At 43.1% G+C, this 15,069-nt stretch overlaps 1 protein-coding gene across 3 annotated transcripts in view; it reads left to right on the top strand.

The window, feature by feature from the left end:
* Positions 1-15,069, top strand: part of LOC139380254 (solute carrier family 39 member 10) — a 69,961-nt gene that overhangs the window by 13,411 nt on the left and 41,481 nt on the right. For 2 of the 3 annotated variants that reach the window (XM_071122795.1, XM_071122794.1), the window contains 4 exons: positions 1,241-1,321; positions 1,949-1,977; positions 8,205-9,416; positions 9,574-9,751. In XM_071122795.1, coding sequence (XP_070978896.1) covers positions 1,975-1,977; positions 8,205-9,416; positions 9,574-9,751 — 1,393 coding nt within the window. In that variant the 5' untranslated portion in view covers positions 1,241-1,321; positions 1,949-1,974. Of the gene's footprint in view, positions 1-1,240; positions 1,322-1,948; positions 1,978-2,621; positions 2,628-8,204; positions 9,417-9,573; positions 9,752-15,069 lie in introns of those variants that run through there. The other variant, XM_071122796.1, reaches the window with a different exon arrangement.

The following is a 15,069-nucleotide window of genomic DNA, read 5'->3' as shown; positions in this document are numbered from 1 at the left end:
AATCTGAGGTCCTGAGCGAACTGGAGCAGGTTTTCATCAAGCATATCTCGGTACTTTGTTCCGTTCATCATTCCCTCAACCCTGACAAGTCTCCCAGGCCCTGCCGCTGGAAAACATCCCCACAGGATGATCTGCCACCACCATGCTTCACCTTAAGGATCGTGCCAGGTTTCCTCCATATATGACGCTTGGCATTCAGGCCAATAACTTCTTCCTTTTAAGAATGGAGGCCGCTGTGATCTTGGGGACCTTCAATACTGCAAACATTTTTTGGTACCCTTTCCCAGATCTGTGCCTTGAGACAATCCTGTCTCAAATTACATTTTATTTGTCACATGCGCTGAATTTAACAGGTGTGAACCTTACAGTGAAGTCCTTAACACATTTTCTTCTTAAAGCATTGTTGGTTAACCTCTCTAGGGTACTTGGGATGCTAACGTCCCACCTGACCAACATCCAGTGAAAGTGCAGGGTGCAAAATTCAAACAAATCTCATAACTAAAATTCCTCAAACATACATGTATTATACACCATTTTTTTTAAAGAAACTTGTTGTTAATTCCACCACAGTGTCCGATTTCAAAAAAGGCGCGTAGGTTTTGCCTCCAAAACATCCAGTGATTTTGCAGAGAGCTACGTCAATTTACAGAAATACTCATCATAAATGTTGATGAAAATACAACCATTTTGCATGGAATTAAAGATGTACTTCTCCTTAATGCAACCGCTGTGTCAGATTTCAAAAAAGCTTTATGGAAATAGCACACCATGGAATAATCTGAGTACAGCGCTCCGAGACCAAAATAAGCAATACAGGTACCCGCCATGTTGAGTCAACAGAAGTCAGAAATAGCATTATAAATATTCACTTACCTTTGCTGATCTTCATCAGAATGCACTCCCAGGAATCCCAGTTCCACAATAAATGTTAGTTTTGTTTGATAAAGTCCATAATTTATGTCCAAATAGCTAGCCTATCCTCCGGCAGGACTTCCACCCCAAAGCTATTCTAACACACTTGCTTCAACTGATCAGCTGCTTCTCTGTGAACTGATTAGCTGATTCAGGTGTGTAGGTGTAGGACTGGAGCAAAGCCTGCATATACCCAGCTCTCAAGGAGGAGATTTGGCCACTCCAGCTGGACATCAAATAAGCCATTTGATATCTGTCAAAACCCTGCATTTCAGTTGTCATTGACGTTTTTGAGGATATGGGCTATTGGTCACACTTCTCTCTTCAGCTCAACAGTTGGTATTTCTGAAGAACTGGAAAAGGCCCTATCACGTCAGGATTGGGGCCAAGGCGGAGCAGTATTACTACAGTAAGTTTAATGTTTCTAAACAGAGTCATTTATTTTGTTTTAATTTGGTTAACTAGGAAATGTGCTTGCTACCAAAGATGGGTTATGTTTAGTCTTTTCTTGGAACCCAGAACCAAATCTCTGGTGCGCTGGCCAGTTATTCAATTTGACTTTGGGGGTTGGTGTTCAAACGTGTACTGAACGGAAGCGGACAGTTCTCGGCCCTTCTCCTTACGTAAAGTCCACCTGTGTTTACAATCCTTTGCTGTTAAAATCCAACAGCTACCTCTGAAATCACTTTTTTTGTCTAAAATAATCAGCGGATTAATCATTCAATGTCTGTCACAACAGGCTAGGTATAGCTGAGTCAAAAATCCCTAATTGTTGTGTAAATTATGGTTGAAATTGTATAACTTAAGAGTAACATCATGTGAATTCACGAGCTGGGTTGTAGTGCGTTCGGTTACATCACTCGCTGACCTTTTTCATTGGCCGTCTGAAAAAAAACACACAAAAAAACACTGGTTGTGGTGCCTGACTAAATCCTGAAAATACACTAAGCCTGAGGGGTCTCGAGTTGTGTGTGTGTGTGTGTGTCAAAGTATATGTGCTTTATACTAAACAGAGAATTGGTCTTTTCATTCACAGTTGAATTGAAGAAGGCACCCTTGGATATGGTGAGTTAATGACCCGCTCCCCCTGGCTAGAAGTTCAAGTACAGTATTCTTTGGCTACTGTAACCAAAAGCTTTACCTATGTGTTTAGACACCACCCACACACACACAGCAGGGTATACTATCAATGAGTTAGCTGGCAAACTTTGATAAACAAGAAATAACTATTGATTTTCTAGTTCGTTAAGAAAGCAATACTTGTCTGTTTTGGTTGTTGGGTCATTTAGATGACCTGGAGCCAGGGGATTTGGCAATGAATATGAAGCGAGGGCCAGTCAACGAGAGCATATATTAACCTGTCACAACATACAGGTTGCAGTGGTGGGTAGTATATGGGGCTTTGGTGATAAAGTGGAAATTATTGTAGTTCACATATCTCAAACCTTGTGAAAGCACTCAACAACGAATGTATTCAGTAGACACACACCATGCTCTGTTAGAGGTGTGTTCTTAAAATAGGGCAAGACTAACCTATCTCCACGTGGGTTCATAGGTCAGCCCAGACTCATGTTTATAAACAGTGTCTTGTCGGAAGCAGCTGCGACGTAGCCTTGTAATCACATTGCCGTTTGCAACTGAAAAGCTGCACCGCTGTCACACACTCTGCCTTAAATTGATTTCACGCATCGCTTGGGCAAGCAAGGCACTCTGTGGTAAGTAGCCTACTCTGCTTTCCTTGGATTGTTTGACTGGGAAAGGTTAGTGTCACATTGATTTGACTGTACATCATTTTTAGCAGTTCATTCCCACTTTAATTGTTACATGGTTATATAGTGTGCAACAGGCTGCACTTGGCAATATGTTATTTCAGTGTCTTGAAATAATTGTCAGTATATTGCTTATGTTTGCACAAGTGTATAAAGTCACTCATATACATGTTTTATATTTGAAAGTATCATGCATTAGATGCATATTATCGAGCAGCCCTTTGGTACTACTTAACGAATGGGTCCTAGTATTTGCACCTCCTTATCCTAAGTCTGGTATAAGGAAGTTAGTCATTGATTAGCTCTGGTATTGGCAGGATTATCGACTGCTTGGGTAGAAGATTAGGGCTCTGTACCAGGTTATCAGAATTGACTGAGATATGCATGGTGATCTGACATCAACACTACCACAAACATATGTTGGCCTAAACGGTAGTATTGGTATAAAGTAGCCTGACGTAATGAAGCATGGGTACCAGACAGTCTTTCTTGCTGTAGAATGTTTACAAATAATTGTATGATGCAGTACTCTACCCTAGGAGGGACAGATCATAGCAAAAATAACAAGGCCTGTTTAATCTCAGTTACTGATAAAAATGAGAAAAAAATCTTTATGCACCGGTCCATCAATTTAAGTACCACAATAAAAAAATAAAAATCTGTCAGTTCAAGCTACAGATACCAGTTTCAATTGCAGTCTCCGCATCTGCTTATGTCGCCCTTCTGCATCTGCTGTCAAAAGTGGTAGAACTACAGGTCTGTTTGTCGGACCAGGAAACACCCCGAAAATTGGTCTTCTCACAAACGTCTGTAGCAGTTTTGCCTACAAACTAATTTAACCACTCTATAGAAAGGATTATGAACAGGATGTTCTCTGTTTTGCTCTTACAGCTAAACCTACTCTTGTCTCTGCTCAATCTTTAAATATACTCGGACTACAGATCTCTAGAGCATGGATTGATGAGTCTGTCTCTAGCCTTCTTCATGTCAGTCTCTGTCCTTACACGTGCAATCTGGGATCTGGCAATATGTTAGATGCCTCATGAGATTAGCGAAACTGTAATTCTACCATAACTCAAAATATAAGGTTGTATTACTCCAGGGTTTACAAATGACAAGAATTTAAACAAAATATGTTTTAAACTACCTTATGGATGCAAGGACTTACAGATCATGGCGTCTAGAGCACCGTCTAATGAATTTTAACTTTACCCCAGGCCCATCCCTTAGCTGTATACCAAAACAAGTGGCGAGCTGCCATTTAAACATATCCCAGACTGTATCTTTAAAGGCATACAACCCTCAAATCAAACTCTCTGCTTTCAATCATATTGGGATTGTCCTAAAGTCAGGATGTGTCCATGCCCCCCCCCCCCCCCCCCAAATTCCTTAGCGGTCTTAATTCTCAGTGGGAGTGTAAATAACCTTCCTGTAATGTGACCAGAAACGGGATGCACACTTTGAATCTGTAGATAACTAGCCTAGCAATAACCAATGCTAAATACATTAAATGTATTCGATACAGGTAACTTGCTGCTGATCTTGTCATGCAGGGCTCCCTTGAATCTAAAAAAATGTTAGCTGACACAAGCTAGTTGAGTGCCTTTCAGTTACTGACATAACGAGAGAAACCGCTTATACACAACCAAATTGAAAAATTTCCCCTTGTGCATTCTAACTCTTCTCACTCTTTAACAGTATGTTTTTTGGGGGGGAAATTGATCCGATGGCCTGTAAAAGGCCGCCAATTGCCCATCCCTGGTCTAGAGGATCCTGTATGCCAATCATGGCTGTGTATATAAATCTGTTTGACACGATCAGACTGAGCATTTCGATGACAAAAGGCTCAGGGAAATAAATGATCAAAAACATATTTGGAGTTATTTTCATGAAATAAACACACTGATTTTATTAGTGATTAAAACATACAATAATAAAGACTGCATGTGGGCTTAAAATAAAGGTTGAAGTTGCACTACACATAAATCGCTCTGCTATTTCCTGGTTGCTAAAATTCTAATATTTCTGTTCATGTGACAAAATAAGTATAGTGTAGAGAATCATTGTACCATCTAAACCACTGAAATATATTTTCTAGTAACAAAAGTATCGTATTTTCAGCTGTTTGAAGCTGGTGTACAAAAGAAAGACTCAACTTCAATGGGAAGCTTAGAAATGGCGCACATAGAACAATTCTACAGCCTCTTAGACTTGCTTTCAGTGTGTTACAGATCTTCTTACTTTTCTATGATAATTTGCTCTGGTCTCCCAAAAAGTTACACATTGCCACTATTAAATAAAAAAAATGATATGGAGTCAAGGATGCAGAGCAGTGTATATAGTTTGCTTAGATCACCTTTCAAACAATTACACCGTTGACTGATTTTAATTTTAATGTCGTGGTGCTTTGTTGCACAATTGTTGGATTCGTTCCATTCCCTCTAGGACTCATGACTGCTAAAGATTGTCTAGCTACTTTTTCGTTGAACTTCTCTTTTCAACGATCATGGCCATTCATATGGAGTTGGTCCCCCCCCTTTGCTGCTATAAGACTGCTCTTCTGGGAAGGCTTTCCACTAGATGTTGGAACATTGCTGCGGGGACTTGCTTCCATTCAGCCACGAGCATTAGTGAGGTCGGCCACTGATGTTGGGCGATTAGGCCTGGCTCGCTGTTGGCGTTCCAATTCATCCCAAAGCTGTTAGATGGAGTTGAGGTCAGGGCTTTGTGCAGGCCAGTCAAGTTCTTCCACACTGATCTCAACAAACCATTTCTGTATGGACCTTGCTTTGTGCATGGGAGCATTGTTATGCTGGAACAGGAAAGCGCCTTCCCCGAACTGTTGCCACAAAGTTGGAAGCACAGAATCGTCTAGAATGACATTGTATGCTGTAGCGTTAAGATTTCCCTTCACAGGAACTAAGGGGCCTAGCCCAAACCATGAAATACAGCCCCAGACCATTATTCCTCCTCCACCAAATTTTACATTGGCACTATTTATTCGGGCCGGTAGCGTTGTCCTTGGCATCCGACAAACCCAGATTCATTTGACGGACTGTCCGATGGTGAAGCGTGATTCATCACTGCAGAGAACACGTTTCCACTGCTCCAGAATCCAGTGGCGGCACTCGGTGGTCCCGTTCTGTGAGCTTGTCGTCTACCACTTCGCGGCTAAGCCGTTGTTGATCCTAGGTGTTGTCACTTCACAATAACGGCCCTTACAGTTGACTGGGGCAGCTCTAGAAGGACCTATTGGAAAGGTGGAATCCTATGAAGGTGCCAGGTTGAAATGCAATGCGCTCTTCAGTAAGGGCATTCTATTTCCAATGTTTGTCTATGGAAATTGCATGGCTGTGTGCTTGATTTTATATAGCTGTCAGCAATGGGTTTGGCTGAAATGGCCAAATCCACTAATTTGAAGTGGTGTTCACATACTTTTGTGTATATAATACCAGTCAAAGGTTTGGACACACCTATTCATTCCAGGGTTTTTCTTTATTTTTACTGTTTTCTTCATTGTAGAATAATAATGAAGACATCAAAACTATGAAATAACATGTGTGTGGAATGATGCAGTAACCAAAAAAGTCAAGATATATTTTATGTTTGAGATTCTTCGAAGTAGCCACCCTTTGCCTTGACAGCTTTGTACACTCTTGGAATTCTCAACCATCTTCATGAGGTAGTCACCTGGAATGCATTTCAATTAGAAATTTGTGGAATTTCCTTCCTTCTTAATGCATTGGAGCCAATCAGTTGTTTTTTGACAAGATAGTGGTGGTATACAGAAGATAACCCTATTTGGTAAAATACCAAGTCTGTATTGTGGCAAGAACAACTCAAATAAGCGAAGAGAAACAACAGTCCATTACTTCAAGACATGAAGGTCAGTCATTCCGGAAAATTTCAAAAGCTTTGAATGTTTGTTTTTTTCAAGTGCATTGGCAAAAACCATCGAGCCCTATGATGAAACTGGCTCTCATGAGGACCTCCATTGGAAAGGCAGACCCAGAGTTACCTCTGCTGCAGAGGATATGTTCATTAGTTACCATCCTCAAATTGCAGCCCAAATAAATACTTTGGAGTTCAAGTAACAGACATCTCAACATCAACTGTTCAGTGGCGACTGCATGAATCAAGCCTTCATGGTCGAATTTCTGCAAAGAAACCACTACTAAAGGACGCCAAGAAACACGACCAATGGACATTAGACCAGTGGAAATCTGTCCTTTGATCTGATGAGTCCTAATTTGAGGTTTTTGGTTCTGTCCGCTGTGTCTTTGTGAGACACAGTAGGTGGACGGATGATCTCCGCATGTGTAGTTCCCACCATGAAACATGCAGGAGGAAGTGTGATGGTCTGGGGGTGCTTTGCTGGTGACACTGTCTGTGATTTATTTTAAAATTCAGGGCACACTTAACTAGCATGGCTATAACAGAATTCTGCATCGATACGCCATCCCATCGGGTTTGTGCTTAGTGGGACTATAATTTGTTTTTCAACAGGACATTGACCCAACACACCTCCAGGCTGTGTAAGGGCTATTTAACCAAAGTGTGATGCGGTGCTGTATCAGATGACCTGGCCTCCACCATCACCCGACCTCAACCCAATTGAGATGGTTTGGGATGAGTTCTACCGCAGAGTGAAGGAAAAGCAGCCAACAAGTGCTCAGCATATGTGGGAACTCCTTCAAGAATGTTGGAAAAGCATTACTGAAGCTGGTTGAGAGAATGCCAAGAGTGTGTAAAGCCGTCAAGGCAAAGGGTGGCTACTTTGAAGAATCTAAAATGTTTCTTTTTTTTTTGGTCCTGCATGATTTCATAGTTTTGATGTGTTCACTTTTTCTACAATGTAGAAAATAGTAAAAATAAAGAAACCCTTGAATGAGTAGGTCCAAACTTTTGACTGGTAAAAAGTGTAAATATATGAATTCTGTATAAAAGACATAGAACACAGCCCACTACCAATGTTTTGAAAATGTAATAAAAATAAGTGATTTGGTAGTGTTGTGTACTTTCAATCTGTGTCTTCAATATGGTTGCTGGTCTACGGGTTTCAATGCTCTGTAGTTTGGCTTCTTAAGTTTGTCTGGGGTCTGTCCCAAGCACTGTCTGTGTGTCTAGCATCAAAGCAAAGGTACCCTTGCTAACAATCCCCATTGCCTTACCCTCTTTCTAACTCTGGTCTTTGCAGTTAGTTATTTCCATTCAACTCCCTAGCACCCCCCTTACCCCCAGGCCTCTCTGGAGATCTTATGAAGATCATTTGACTGGAATGCTATGTCTGCCTCTGGCGGAAAAACATGAGGGGAAAAAAAGCAAATTTCTCACACTTTCTCCGGCTAGCTCTTTGGGGAGCTTATTGTGCTCAGGCTGCAATTAGATGAAAGCCCATTTGTCCAGTCTTTTTTTATTTTAAATCAGATTGGTTATTATTAGATCAGTTGGGTAGCTACTTCATCAATTTCTAGGCTTATAACAAAGTTTCTTACGTGTGTGTGTGCTCTTTACCCATTTTAGGGGTGTCATAGCGGGGAGACGATGCGGGTCCACACTCACACCAAGTTCTGCTTCCTATGTGTGCTCACCTTCCTGTTCCACCAGTGCAGCCACTGCCACGGCGACAGCCAGCACCATCACCACGGCCATCACCAAGGCGACCATAGCGGCGCTGGCGACCATGATGGTCATGAACACTCCCACAGCGACCTGCAGATCTCCCAGGCTCCTTACGTGGGCGGAGGAGGGTCTGGTGGGGAAATAGATGCGCAGAACAAGGGTCCTGGCGAGGTGCTAGAGCTGGAGCAGCGCTTCTACATCCACCAACTGTTCCGGCGTTACGGCCAGCGCGGCCAGCTGGACTTCCGTGGCTTCCAGAGCCTGCTGCTCAGCCTGGGTCTGGGGGAGGTGAAGGTGGTGGGCTTGGAGCATGAGGAGCTGGGCCACGATCACGTTGCCCACCTGGACCTGCTGGAGGTCCAGGAGGGGCTCCACTCACACTCGCCCACCCACGAAGAGCCAGGGCATGGCCATGGGCATAGACACCAGCATACACGGGGGAGGCCCCACGTACACTACCACCCACACACAGATCCAGGGCCAACTCATTCCCCCTGCAACCAACTGGCGACCGGTGCCAGTCCCACTGTAGATGATGGTCCATTGGAGGATCACGACCACAAACATGACCACGGCCCAGTAAAAGACAGTGATGATCATAAACCAAATCATGACCACGAACAAGACAAAGAGCACAAACGCAAAGAGAGCCAACAGCTCAACCATGAAGACCACAGCAACAAGACTCAGCCTCATCATGATCATGAACACTATCATGATCATGACCTCAAATCCCACACACACCCCCATCACTCACAAAACAACACAGACAGTCCTCAAGCACATCAAGAGCAGCCATCCACAGCCCCGGCACAGGCCCGCCAGGAGCAGCAACCAGGGGCCGAGGCTTCAGAGGTCCCCATTGCCAAGCCCTCTGCCCCACTTACCCTACCTCCAGAATCCAAGCCCAAGAGGCCAAGGAAACCCAAAGGCCAGTGGGCACGAAACCAAGACCACCATAACCACAGTCAGGAACATGACCACGTGCATGGTCACAGTCTTAGTTCTGCGCCTAGGGGGAAGAGGGCGGCAGGTGAGCCCCACTTGAGCCCCATGTTACCGGTGCCAGCCCTGCCCAGGCATCAAGAGGACGTGGTTCATCAGCATGAGGAGGTGGGGGTTATTTATGTTATGTATGATGAATACACAATGTTATATATGAAATGGATTTGCATAAACTGAGTAGTAAAGGATGTGTAATGACATGGTACTGTTTGAACCTTTTCACCCATGTCCACCATCTCTTCCTCCCTCCTTCATCAATCGCCAGTGTCTGAATCTGACCCAGCTCCTCAACTACTATGGCCTGAGTCCAGACTCCCGCATCTCGCCCAGCCAGTTCACCTACCTGTGCCCGGCCCTGCTCTACCAGATTGACAGCCGCGTCTGCATCCGCCACTATCACCAGGTGGACTTGGGGCAGGCCGCCCTGGAGCCAGCCAACTCCGGTAAGGCCCTGTGATTTCACTCGGTGACAGTAATGCATTTATGTATCTTACCTCATCCACTAACAAGGTGCCCATTGTGACTTTTGTGTCAATAATGTGACAATTGCGGTACTCATGTCCAAAAGCCTAGATAATATTATTGGATTGTTCTGTGGATGTAAGGCTTTGAATCTGTTTTGAATGGTGCAACTCACACATGGGTGGCAGTATTAGGGCCTATTTACACAATAGATGTGTCAGTCACACCCTTCTGTACACACTTAGCTTCTGTTGCACGCAAACAAAATGAGCACTGCAAACAAACTACAGTATTTTTTTCAGCAAATACAACCCTGCTTTAGGTAGCACATAGTGAGCTTGAAGGCTCTTCTGTGTCGAGTGAGAACACATGCGCAGAAACATGTCAATAGCTTTGTGACAGTCTCATGATTTGACGTGTGCCTTAAACTTTGGCATAAAAGTTATTTGCCATCAGCATTTCCCAAGGCTCTGCAGAACTTTGCCAAAACATAAGGGCTGCACAAAGGTTGATCTTACTTATGTTTTTGTCCTTTTATTGATGTGGTGAATTGATACTACTTGGAGCTGGATAGGCCTAAGTGTTTTTCTGTTTTGACATGCGTATGATGCAATGGCACTCTCAGTACTGCAATTTAGCTTTTAGCTGCCAAGTACTACTACTAAAGTGTTCTTACCCATGACAATACATTTAAATGGAAAAGGCCTTGGACAACAACATTTAGCAAAACTGCCAATCAGGGAATACTTCCTGTCGAACGTCATTTGAAACTGTGAAGAATTATCTTCCAACTGGCTTAATCATATCACATGGTCTCCATTGGTCATTTCACAGTAGCTCCATCATTTATGTTTGAATATTAAAAGAAAAACATTTTGAAGAGTAAGCATAGCCAAAATATTATTAAAATCAGCAAGGCCAATTCAGTTGTATGTCTCAATGTTCTTTAAATGGCAGGGTTCCAAACTGTTTCATGAGGGATTGGAAAAGGCTGTCAAACCACCACACTGAAGTGCAAAGGGTGTCCCATTTTTTTTTTTTTTTTTTTTTTTTTTTGCTCATATTACATGGTTTATACATTCCCGAAAATACCTCCATCTTTTGACAACTTAGCATGTCACACCTAAGCATGTAACTGTGTTGACAGTCATTGTTCTAAAAGTAATTTTGCATGCTGAAAAACAGGCAATATCAGTAGCATACTGTAATCAAACTGCACACTGTGCCCAGCTTTTGAGCGATGACCAGCGAGCGGTAGATGGCCTGTTCTTGCACATCTGCGAGGCACCTTCATCATTCAAATGCAAAAATGGTTTGTGATATTAGGCTTCATTAGTTGAGTGACAACCTACAGTATGTAATTTGCTAGGTTATTGTTGTCTATGCATGGTTGAAAATGTGTGTTTTACTGGAATGAACGTAAGCTCTCATCTGGCTACACAGTGCCTTCAAAGTATTCATACCCTTGACTTATTCCACAGCCTGAATTACCCATCTACCCATCAGCCATCTACACACAAACCCAATAATGACAAAAATGATCATGACATATTTTTAGTACGTTTACTGAAAATGTAATACAGAAATACACTGCTCAAAAAATAAAGGGAACACTAAAATAACACATCCTAGATCTGAATGAATGAAATATTATTATTAAATACTTTTTAAGTGGAAAACTACACTACAGGCTGATGTAATGTCCTTAAAACAAGTCAAAATAAGGCTCAGTAGTGTGTGTGGCCTCCACGTGCCTGTATGACCTCCCTACAACGCCTGAGCATGCTCCTGATGAGGTGGCGGATGGTCTCCTGAGGGATCTCCTCCCAGACCTGGACTAAAGCATCCGCCAACTCCTGGACAGTCTGTGGTGCAACGTGTCGTTGGTGGATGGAGCGAGACATGATGTCCCAGATGTGCTCAATTGGATTCAGGTCTGGGGAACGGGCGGGCCAGTCCATAGCACCAATGCCTTCCTCTTGCAGGAACTGCTGACACACTCCAGCCACATGAGGTCTAGCATTGTCTTGCATTAGGAGGAACCCAGGGCCAACCGCAGCAGCATATGGTCTCACAAGGGGTCTGAGGATCTCATCTCGGTACCTAATGGCAGTCAGGCTACCTCTGGCGATAACATGGAGGGCTGTGACTGACCCACCGCCAAACCGGTCATGCTGGAGGATGTTGCAGGCAGCAGAACGTTATCCACGGCGTCTCCAGACTGTCATGTCAGTCACGTGCTCAGTGTGAACCTGCTTTCATCTGTGAAGAGCACAGGGCGCCAGTGGCGAATTTGCCAATCTTGGTGTTCTCTGGCAAATGCCAAACGTCCTACACAGTGTTTGGCTGTAAGCACAACCTCCCACCTGTGGACGTCGGGCCCTCATACCACCCTCATGGAGTCTGTTTCTGACCGTTTGAGCAGACACATGCACATTTGTGGCCTGCTGGAGGTCATTTTACAGGTCTCTGGTAGTGCTCCTCCTGCTCCTCCTTGCACAAAGGCGGAGGTAGCGGTCCTGCTGCTGGGTTGTTGCCCTCCTACGGCCTCTTCCACGTCTCCTGATGTACTGGCCTGTCTCCTGGTAGTGCCTCCATGCTCTGGACACTACGCTGACAGACACAGCAAACCTTCTTGCCACAGCTCGCATTGATGTGCCATCCTGGATGAGCTGCACTACCTGAGCCACTTGTGTGGATTGTAGACTCCGTCTCATGCTACCACTAGAGTGAAAGCACCGCCAGCATTCAAAAGTGACCAAAACGTCAGCCAGGAAGCATAGGAACTGAGAAGTGGTCTGTGGTTATCACCTGCAGAACCGTTCCTTTATTGGGGGGTGTCTTGCTAATTGCCTATCATTTCCACCTGTTGTCTATTCCATTTGCACAACAGCATTTGAAATTTATTATCAATCAGTGTTGCTTCCTAAGTGGACAGTTTGATTTCACAGAAGTTTGATTTCACAGAAGTGTGATTGACTTGGAGTTACATTGTGGTGTTTAAGTGTTCCCTTTATTTTTTTGAGCCGTGTATATCATTGCATAAGTGTTCACACTTCTGAGTCAATACTTTGTAGAAGCACCTTTGGCAGCTAATAGAGCTTTTAATCTTTCATGGTAGTTCTTTAAGAACTTTCCACACCTGGATTGTGCAACATTTGCCCATTTTTATTATTTAAAAAAAATCTTCAAGCTCTGTCAAATTGATCATTGCTAGACAACCATTTTCAGGTCTTGCCATAGATTATCAAGTAGATTTAAGTCAAAACTAACTATGCCACTCAGGAACATTCACTGTGTTTTTGGTAAGCAACTCCAGTGTAGATTTGGCCTTGCTTTAGGTTATTGTCCTTCTGAAAGGTGAATTCATCCCCCAGTGTCTGGTGTAAAGCATACTGAACCAGGTTTTCCTCTATGATTTTGCCTGTCCTTAGATTTATTTATTTATTTATTTTACCCTGAAACTTTTTTTTCAGTTTTACTTTAGTGCCTTGTTGCGAACAGGATGCATGTTTTGTATTTTGTAAAGATCAAATCTTTCATCGATGACAAAGTTAGCAGAATGTTGGTCAAAATCCATCTCATTCCATCCTCTCCCACTGCCGGCCGCTTCCTCATCACCATATTTGGGAGTGAGTGGAAACGCCAACCGGATGCTTCACGTTTATACATCTGGTGAAATATCTGGATTATAGGGGGTTTTGCCGGATGTGACAAGTAAGATATTACTCAACAGTAGCAACTGCCTCTGTGGCAAGAGGATACATTTCAAAACAATAGACATGTTGCAAGAGTATGAAGTATGAAGAAAAAAACACTTCTCCAGGAAAAACATCAGGGACTGACTGATATTCTGCAAAAGGTACAGGGATTGGACTGCTGAGGACTGGGGTAAAGTCATTTTCTCTGAATCCCCTTTCCGATTGTTTGGGGCATCTGGAAAAAAGCTTGGCCGGAGAAGACAAGGTGAGCGCTACCATCAGTCCTGTGTCATGCCTACAGTAAAGCATCCTGAGACCATTCATGTGTGGGGTTGCTTCTCGGCCAAGGGAGTGGGCTCACTCACAATTTTGCCTAAGAACACAGCCATGAATAAAGAATGGTACCAACACATCCTCAGAGAGCAACTTCTCCCAACCATCTAGGAACAGTTTGGTGACCAACAATACCTTTTCCAGCACGATGGAGCCCCTTGCCATAAGGCAAAAGTGATAACTAAGTGGCTCGGGGAACAGAACATCGATATTTTGGATCCTTGGCCAGGAAACTCCCCAGACCTTAATCCAATTGAGAACTTGTGGTCAATCCTCAAGAGGCGGGTGGACAAACAAAAACCCACAAATTCTGACAACCTCTAAGCATTGATTATGCAAGAATGGGGTGCCATCAGTGCCATGTGGCCCAGACGTTAATTGACAGCATGCCAGGGCGGATTGCAGAGGTCTTGAAAAAGAAGGGTCAACACTGGAAATATTGACTTTTTGCATCAACTTCATGTCAATAAAAGCCTTTGACACTTATGAAATGCTTGTAATTATACTTCAGTATTCCATAGTAACATCAAAAATATCTAAAGACACTGAAGCGGCAAACTTTGTGGAAATTCATGTGTCATTCTCAAACTTTTGGCCACGACTATATACCGACTATGTCCACATCCCCCATCAGACTATTTTATTGGTAAACTACACAGTAATGTAAAAGTTTGATTAAAAAAAAATAATATGGTCCAATACGTAATATAGTACACGTCGTCATTTCCTTTTAATCCAGAGAGGTTAGAAAAAGTAGGAGGGATACTAAGTGTGGATTTAAAAGAACATGAATCAGCGTACAATGACACATTTTTGTTTTTAAAAGCCCTGGATTTCTAATCCCTTAATATTGTTGCATCTGTTTTTAACAACTAACATTTTGATGGCAATAATAAATAGATTTGCCCATAGTGGAAAACCCTGTCTTACTACTATTGACTTTATTATTATTATTATTATTATATATTTTTTTTTTTTTTTTTTTTTTTTTTTACTTTCTGAGATGCAGTTTGCCAAAAGGCACCTACAAGTGGGCTGTCATGTGGCTTCCATCTAGCCACTCTACCATAAAGGCCTGATTGGTGGAGTGCTGCAGAGATGGTTGTCCTTCTGGAAGATTCTCACATATCTGCAGAGGAACTCTAGAGCTCTGTCAAGGTGACCATCGGGTTCTTGGTCACCTCCCTGACCAAGGTCCTTCTCCCCTGGTTGCTCAGTTTTGCTGGGCAGCCAACTCTAGGAAGAGTGTGGTTCCAAGCGTTTTC

The sequence above is a fragment of the Oncorhynchus clarkii genome, chromosome 22 (assembly GCF_045791955.1).
Source record: "Oncorhynchus clarkii lewisi isolate Uvic-CL-2024 chromosome 22, UVic_Ocla_1.0, whole genome shotgun sequence".
Taxonomy (NCBI): Eukaryota; Metazoa; Chordata; class Actinopteri; order Salmoniformes; family Salmonidae; genus Oncorhynchus; species Oncorhynchus clarkii.
The sequence above is the reverse complement of the archived record's forward strand: the minus strand, read 5'-3'. Positions and strand labels throughout refer to the sequence as shown.